This window comes from Cervus elaphus, chromosome 16, assembly GCF_910594005.1.
Source record: "Cervus elaphus chromosome 16, mCerEla1.1, whole genome shotgun sequence".
In the NCBI taxonomy this organism is placed as follows: Eukaryota; Metazoa; Chordata; class Mammalia; order Artiodactyla; family Cervidae; genus Cervus; species Cervus elaphus.
In genome coordinates this window covers 41,286,915-41,295,379 of record NC_057830.1, presented here as the reverse complement: position 1 = coordinate 41,295,379, position 8,465 = coordinate 41,286,915, and the positions used below count along the sequence as shown (strand labels likewise).

Sequence of the window (8,465 nt, the reverse complement as noted above, 5' to 3'; positions counted from 1 at the left end):
GGAGGACGGACTTCACCTGCCCCCATTCCTCTTGCTTCACTGTCCTTTTGCATCCCCCTATCCCTCTGCTCCTGGGCTTCCCTTGGGCCTCTCTTGCCATTTAGCCGGTAAAGAATCTGCCTGCAATGCGGGAGACCTGGGTCCGATCCTTGCGTTGGCAAGATCCCCTGGTGAAGGGAAAGGCCACCCACTCCAGTATTCTGGCCTGGAGAATTCCATCGACTCTATAAGTATAGTCCATGGAGTCGCAAAGAGTTGGACATGACCGAGCAACTTTCATTTCATTCATCCCTGCTCCTGGTCAAGCCTGTCCAGTTGGCCCTCATGTTGGGGTCCGGGGGACACTGGTGACATCTGAGGACATTTCTGGTTGTATTTAGGAATGCTGCAAGATATCAAATGCCAGCAACGCCAAGGCTGAGAAATCCCACTTTAAGACTCTTCATAATTGGGGGTTATTGTTTGAGTATCCAATGGAGTCCATGGATTTCTTTCTTCCTGGGGAAGACGCATAAGCCCCAAATTCGTTTCAAAATGGGCAGGGTGGTGGGGCTGGCCTCTCTCCTAGGCTATCTTGTTCTCCAAACCCTCTCACTTCTTGTAATCAGAGAACCCTAGGAATGAGTCATCCTGGGCATCTGTCCGCTAATGGTGCTGGCTGGACCCGCGCAAACCTCGCACGCTGCCTGTGCCCGGCAGCCCCTGAATAGAGCAGGGGAAGGCAACAGGCTTCCTGGGGCCTGACTCATCTCAGGGGAAAGCTTGGGGCTGCAGCGGCCATGGAAATGTTGGCTATGATCTGAAGACACCACAGGAAGATGGCCCATGCTCAGCGCCAGCTTTTTGAAATCTTGAACCATTTAGTTTATGTCATGGTAACAGTTTCATCTAAAAAAAGGCCCAATCAGGGACTTCCCTGGTGGCCCAGCAGTTAACACTCTGCCTTCCTATGCAGGGAGTGTGGGTTCAGTCCCTGGTTGGGGAACTAAGATCCCTACAAGCCTCGAGGTGTGGCCCCCCAATTTTTTTTTTAAAAGGTCCAATCAACTGCTGAAAAACGTTTAAGGCTATAGAACCAAATTATCACTGAAATTTGGGGTCACTGTGATGTTGTGATTTGTACTGATAATAAGAAATATATTTTTGGTCTTTGTCCCCCACTCCTGGCACAGAGCTCCTAACTCTGGGAATTTCCTAAGTGGGGAGAGCAGTCAAGGTGTCTCTTGGTAGGTGAATGAGGTGACTGTTCCGAGAGTGCCTCCATTCAAAAGGGGGGCATTGCTTGCCAGGGTAACGAAGCACATGGTTAGAGGATTGGAACTTCCAGCCCCTCCCCCACACCACCTCCCCCTACCACGTCTGGGAAAGCCAGAAGGGCTTCTGGTTGAAGCAATCACCAACAGCCAGTGATTTAATCAACTGTGCTTGTGTGATGACTCCTCCATAAAAACCCCCAAACAGGGTCTGGACAGCTTCTGGGTTGATGAACACATGCAGATTTGGGGAAAGCGGGGCTTGGAGAGCTTGAAGTTCTGTGCCTCCCCTCCACACAGCCTGTCTTGTGCATCCCCTTCCATCTGCTGTTTCTGAGTTTATTACCTTTAACATTAAAGCTGTGACCTAGTAGGCAACATGTTTCTCTGAGTTCCCTGACCACTTGACAAATGAATAGAACCCAAAGTCGTCAGAACCTCTGAATGGGTAGCCGGTGGGTCTAGGTGCAGGTGACAATCTGGGCTTGCAAATGATGGCTAGAGTGGTGGGAGGGTCTTGTAGGGCTGGGCCTTTAACCTGTGGGGTCTGGCACTACCCCCAGATAGGCAGTGTCCACACTGAGTTAAGTTGCAGGACCCCCAGCTGCTGTCAGAGAAGTGCTGGGTCGTGCCGGGGAAACAATGCATGCATGTTGGAACCGGGAGAAGCCTCGTCACTTATTAGGACGACTCGATCTTTTCTGGTGGCCATAACCAGTGTCTTTATGCTTCATGTTTATTTCAAAATCAGAAGTTTTAAAAAAGATATGTGTGGCGAAGGATTTGATTGGACTTGGAAAGGCTCTTCTTTCTCCTTTGTGAGCATGGCCATTCCATTATTTTATGAGCAATAATGATAGATGACTGAATATTCACATCACCAGTGAGAATTTCCCGAGTACCAGACGCTAAGTGAAGCACTTTAGCATAAGCCAGGGATGTAATGACTTGTTTCCCAGGTGGCTCAGCAGAAAAGAACCCGCCAGGCAATGTAGGACCTGGAGGGGACCTGGGTTCAAACCCTGGGTCGGGAAGATCCCCTGGCGGAGGAAATGGCAACCCATTTCAGTATTCTTGCCTGAAAAATTCCACGGATAGAGGATCTTGGGGGCTACAGTCCACAGGGCTGCAAAGAGTCGGACACGAATGAGCACCTGAACATGCACAGAGTCATGCAAATAGTGTTGGTGTCTCTGTTTGACAAATGCTGAAGCTTCACTGCTGTTGTAGTTCAGTCTTCCGATTCTGTCTGATTCTTTGTGACCCCATGGACTATATACTCCATGGAATTCTCTAGGCCAGAATACTGGAGTGGGTAGTGTTTCCCTTCTCCAGGGGATTTTCCTGACTCCCCACATATTGTAAGACTAAACTTAAGAATTCTTGTTTTTTATTTCATTTCAAATAGCCTTTGGGTATCTGAAAGGACCGTGTAGGTACTTTCAAGAGGTCTTCTGCAAAACAAAGCCCTTTCGGCAAATGTGGTCATGATATCCAGGTAGGCTTTGCTGTTGTCAGTGTCACATCTCAGCCAGAAGGCAGATTCTGAGCTATTCCTCTGGCAGAAACAAATTCACAAAATAAACCAAGAAAGACAGCGGGAAAAACAAACCACACCAACAACTGGAAACGCGTTCCTCCTGAGACAAAGCTAGAGAAAATCCCAATATCCTTGTGGCCCAAAAACCCTCTTGGAAATGAATGTTCAGGAAGGAAGGGATGAAACATCTCAAGTTGGAAGGAGAGGCAATGCCCATGGCCAGTCTTGTCTAGAGACAGCCTGAGCGCTCAGATGAAGACACACGCCAATGTAAACCCTTTGCACACAGCAGTGATGGTCATCACCATAGTTAGTGTTTAGTCTGATGACAACCTTCCCCGGGCACCACATAAGGGAGCAGACCTGGTTCTCTTCCTCTGCCCCCACACCATTCACTCATGAAGTCAGACCAGGTGCTATCGTGCCCTGCCTGCCTGGCTGGCTCGTCCATGAGCTGTGACCACCTCCAGGGCAGGACTCCGCCTTCTCTTCTCTGTGCGCGGAGAACCGACACACAGTGGGCCTTCAGAACCTCAGGACACTCACCCCACCCCCACTATAGCCAGAACCCTCCCCAGGCATTAAAACAGCTGTGGAGTCACTTTGGCCCAAGCCCTGGTTACGGATCCCTGGAGCCTACTATAGCCTCTACAGCGTGAATCATCAGGTCCTTTATACACAGATTCCCAGCTGTCAGATCTGAGCTTTGGATTCATTGTCAGCTCTGTCCCTCCTGTGGCAGCCAGGTGGGCCGCGAAGCAGACAACGGAGCTCATGAGCTGAATTTCAAGGGAGGCATTGAATGGACAGCGATCGATGCAACCTGTTGCAAACTGAGGGAGGTTCCCTGCATGTCTCAGAAAAGGCCTCTGGTGTGCAAGTGTGGAGCAGGGCCCCCACAGTGCAAAGGAAACAGAGGTACTCAGGGGCAAAGGCTCTTGGCCTCTCCTGTAGCAGGTCCAGTTGGTACCTCGTGAACAGTGGACAGCCAATGTGGTCACCTGAGCGTGACACTTATTCCCTCACAAAGCAAGAGAAAGGGGGCAGGGTGTGGGAGTACCCAGAGGGTGTGGTGGGGAGGATGAAGGGACGTGTTCTTCCTCTCTTCAGTGCAAACTGCTTCTGTGAGTCTCGGAGCTGCCAGAGGGCAGTTACCAAATCGGGTCCCCACAGCATCCAGGGTGGGCTGGGAGCCTTAGCCCTTGTCACATGAACAAGCCACACCACATGGCTTCCCTGAGTTCTAACAGCAGAATCTGGGGGTTTTGTCTAGGTACACACTTCCTTGCTGTAGCTGTGTTACCCACTGCTTTGAGCCCCACTTTTCTTTTCTAGAAAAAGGGCATCAATTGCGACCTTAGCAGGTTGCTACCTTACTCCTGTGAAGACTAATTAGGGAAATCCTACAAAGAATAGCTGGCCTTCAGAGATATCAATGAATAGCTGGCCTTAAGAGATACTGGGCTTCTCTGATAGCTCAGCTGGTAAAGAATTCTCCTGCCATGCAGGAGACCCGGTGTGATTCCTGGGTCGGAATCCTGATCCACTGCAGAAGGGACAGGTGACCCACTCCAGTATTCATGGGCATCTCTGGTGGCTTCATGGTGGCTCAGCTGGTAAAGAATCTGATTGCAATGCGGGGGACCTGGGTTCATTCCCTGGACTGGGAAGATCCCCTGAAGAAGGGAAAGGCTACCCACTCCAGTATTCTGGCCTGGAGAATTCCATGGATTGCATAGCCCATGAGGTCGCAAGAGTCGGACACGAATGACGGACTTCCACTTCACTTTCAAGAGATATGACCTTGGAGAAGGAAATGGCACCACACTCCAGTAGTCTTGCTGGGAAATCCCATGGACAGGAGCCTGGCGGGCTATGGTCCGTAGGGTCGCAAAGGGTCAGACACGACTGAGGGAGGAGCAGGCGCTTGCCAGAGGCCCCGGCGCTTTTGATGGCAGAGCCAGGACTGTGGCTGAGGACTGCCAGCTCCCAGGCCTCTCTCACCAGATAGGAGCGTGGAAAACTAGAATCTAAAATAGCCTGAGGGCTTTCCTGGCAGCTCAGTGGTAAAGAATCGCCCCCCTGCCAAAGCAGGGGACGCGAGTTCCACCCCTGGTCTGGGAAGACCCCAGATGGCAGACCAGCTGAGTCCATGCATGACAGCCTCTGGGTCGGTGCTCTGGAGCGTGGGAGCCACAGTACTGAGGTCTGTGGGCACCAGAACCCGTGCTCTGCAACAAGAGGAGCCACCGCAGTGAGAAGCCTACGTCCCCCCAACTGGAGAGCAGCCCCTGCTCGCATCAGCTAGAGAAAAGCCCACACAGCATGAAGACCCTGCACAACCACAAATAAATAAACTCATTGAAAAAACGCAAAAAAAAAAAAAGAGAGATATGACCTGAATTCAGATTAAACTGGAGTCTCCAAGTGTCATCTGGCATTTATTCCCTGAATCAGCCAAAACCCACACAGTTGCATTTCCAGGGTCAACACTTAGCCAGCGGGGCAGAAAACCCAGCGTGGTTCAAACAAGCTGACAGACAAGCAGCAGAGGACTCAGAGGCAGAGGGCTTCCCTCCGGTTTCAGGTGGAGCTCTGGGACCACAGCAGGAACCAGCGCTGTCAACCCCTGGGCTCAGCAGCGCCCTCATTCTCAGGCCGGCGGCTCTGCCCAGACCTGTGCAGGAAGGCCACCAACTGCCCCAGGCTGACCTCACGCCCCTCCCACTGCTGTAGCCTGACCTCACCCAGCTCCATCCCTTCCGGCAGAACCAGAGCTGGTCTTCCAGAGCGGCGGGCGCGGCGGGCGCGGCGGTGGCTGGGCAGTGTCTAGCCGGGCCAGATGGACCCTGGGCGTCGGTGAGTGACCTCGGCCTCCGCCGGGTGGAGGGACGGGCTTGTTCCTCAGCTGCGGTCCCTGGGCGCCCCCAGGTCCCGAAATGGAAAGAAAGCGGCGGTTTCGTCGCATTTCCGCTGGCGGTTTCGCGCGCGGGGGGGAGCGGGAGCGAGGCTTCCCCGGGCTGGGGGCGGAGGTCAGAGAAGGGGCTGGGCGGGCCGGGGGCTGAGGGAAGGGCCCGGGCTTGAGGGAGCGGGCCGGGATTGAGGGACGGGGGCCCAGGGCGCTGGGGAAGGGACCGGGGTGCTAAGGGGACGGGGCCGGGCCTGAGGGAAGGGGACCGAGGGACTGAGGGGAGTGGAGGAACAGGGGGCTGAGCGAAGGGGCCGGGGGCTGAGAGAAGAGTAGGGGAACGAGGAGCTGAGGGGAAGGGAAGGAGCCGGGGGCTGAGGGAAGGGGAGGAGCCGGGGGCTGAGAGAAGGGGACTGGGGGGCTGAGGGACGTGGACGGGCCGGGAACTGAGGGGACGGGACCAGGCCTGAAGAAGTCCTGGGGAGGGGAATGAGGTCGGAGAAAGGGGGGCGGGCTGGGGGAACGGAAAGGGGCAGAGCCTGAGGGGTCAGAGTGCGCGGTCCTTAGGTGGCTGGGGCGGAGGGTCCGGGGTCTGAGGGGAGAATGCCCGGGCTCCTGAGAGGAAGGGGCCAGAGAGTTGAGGAGGGCGTCTAGGATAGGAGAGGGGCCCTCCAGGAGGGGTGCAGGACCCGGGATTCGGGAGAAAGTGGTGGGGGAGAGGCCGGGCCCTAAGTGTTCGGGGAAGGGGGCCAAGGGCCCAGAGGGTCCCGGGAAGAACGGGGAGCCCCGGGGAGGGGGTCCAGAACCTGGAGGGTTAGAGGGAGGGGGCGGAGCGCCTAGAGGGTCTAGGGAAAGAGAGGAGCCCTCCTGGAAGGAGAGGGTCACGACTTGGGAGGTCAAGGGGCGGAGGGCCGAGGGGGAGAGGCCTGGGTCTCACGAAGGCCGGGCGGGCGGCTCCCTCCCAGCTGTGGGGCCCACACCGACGGGGAGATGTTGCAGCCAGGTCAGTGGAAAGGCAGCGACCGACGCGGCTGCAGAGTGGAGCGGCTCTGGTTGGGAACAGCCCCTCAGGGTGCGGGATGGGAGTCACCTGGAAGGGAATCACTCTCATTGGAGCTTGGTGCCCCTAGAGAGGGTCTGTGTCAAGGGGAACACGGCTTCCTCCCCCTGGAATCTGTTCGAGTCTGGCCCGGAGGAGCGAGTGTGAGGAACGCACTTCCCACTGGGCAGAGCTCTGAGGTGTCACGGGCCAGCGCGCCCCGCTGGGCTCTTCTGCGACCTGGCCCCCGAGCTCGGTAGGGGCTTAACCTGCCGGGGCCGACCACGTGATTCGCCCCGCCGCCCCGCTGGCCGGCGCTGGGCAGAGCCTGACAGAGGGTGAGTCGGGGAGCTGGTGCCGGAGGCTGGCCCGCGCCTCTCCAGGTGGAAAGTGTTCCCAGACCCGAGATGGCAAGGGTGTGCGGGGTTGTCTTTGATGCTCTGCTCCATACCCCCCTCAGTAACTGGCAGTGTGTCCCCCATGACCTTTTCCTTGAAGCATTGTGAGAAACAGACTGTCAAAAACTTCACTTGCATAGAGTCCTTGGTGATTGTGATCTTTGGTCGGTGCAGTGCAGCAGGGGCTGGGCAAGCGCCTGGCTGAGAGAGAACGTTGGGAGCCCTGGGGTCTGCCCTGTGTTGCAGTGGGCTGCGTCCTGGGGCCCTTGTCCATCAGAGGTCCTGTCTTTGTGCAGGAGGCAGGGGTGGGAGGGCAGTCCTCTGGGTCACGGTGGTGTGGAGAGTGGGCCGTGTGAGACCTGTTTCCTCTGCTACACTGGAGAGGGTGGGCACGTGGACGGCTAACTCGGCGTTGGTGGTTTCATCACCTCAGAAACCTTATCTTGTTCCTTATCGTAGAAATGGGCCTGTAGAATGTATGGTCTTGTGTGTCCGGCTTCTTCACTTAGCGTGGACGATTTGTAAAGCGTTGTCCGTGTTGTAGTGAATGTCAGTACTTCACTCCTTTTGTCGTCAGATGTTAGTAACATTCCATGGATTGGATAGACCACCTGCTGCGTGTCTATCACTTCACAAGGATATTGGGTTCTTTTCACTTTGGGCTGTTGGGAGTGATGCTCTGTGAACAAGTTTTCTCTATACCTAGGAATGGAGTTGCTGGGATCTGTGGCACCTCTGTGTGTTAACCTTTTGAAGAACTGCCCGATTCTTTGATTTTCCATTTCCACCACCAGCCTAAGAGCCTTCTGATTTCTGCACACCCTCACCAAACTTGTTTTCTGTTTTTTGGACTATAGCCACCCTGGAACATGTGGAGTGGTGGAAGACACCGATTGGCCAGGTCCCGGTCATGTGACCATACGCTCTAGAGCACGTGTGAGCTGCTCCTGGTGGGTCAGCGGTGGAGATAGCAGCAGCACACCGCACTGGAGCCCGGACCAGAGAGAAGGTTCTTGCCAGGTAGGCTCCATTCCTGCTGTGGGGGGTTCGGAGTTATCACTTGTGAGTCTGCATCCCTCGGGCCCTCGGTGCAGGCCCGCTGTGAGATCTGGAAAGGTGGTGGCTTCCCTCGTTGACACAGAACTAGTGTTTTGTTGTCCTGGTCCTCGTCCTTGTCCAGTCCCATTTGACCCCCAGGCTGTACCGTTGAGCCTCACCCACGGGATCGGGAGAGCCCAGTTCTAAAGGAGTTTCATGCAAGGAGAGGCTCCCTGGACCCGAGTGCGGCCCACCCAATTCATGGAAGTGGAAGTGGAGCGGGGCCCCT

The 8,465-nt window shown here is 55.4% G+C and overlaps 1 protein-coding gene across 7 annotated transcripts in view; it reads left to right on the top strand.

The window, feature by feature from the left end:
- Positions 1 to 5,489: 5,489 nt before the first annotated feature.
- The window catches only part of LOC122710281 (src substrate cortactin-like), a 169,075-nt gene continuing 166,099 nt past the window's right edge, over positions 5,490 to 8,465 (top strand). For 2 of the 7 annotated variants that reach the window (XR_006345911.1, XR_006345913.1), the window contains exon 1: positions 8,020 to 8,158. Coding sequence is in view for 3 of the 7 variants with exons in the window: in XM_043928011.1 (XP_043783946.1) it covers positions 5,636 to 5,652; positions 7,996 to 8,158 (180 nt within the window). In the remaining 4 variants the exon portion in view is untranslated. Of the gene's footprint in view, positions 5,653 to 7,995; positions 8,159 to 8,465 lie in introns of those variants that run through there. The other 5 variants (XR_006345914.1, XR_006345912.1, XM_043928011.1 and 2 more) reach the window with 4 other exon arrangements.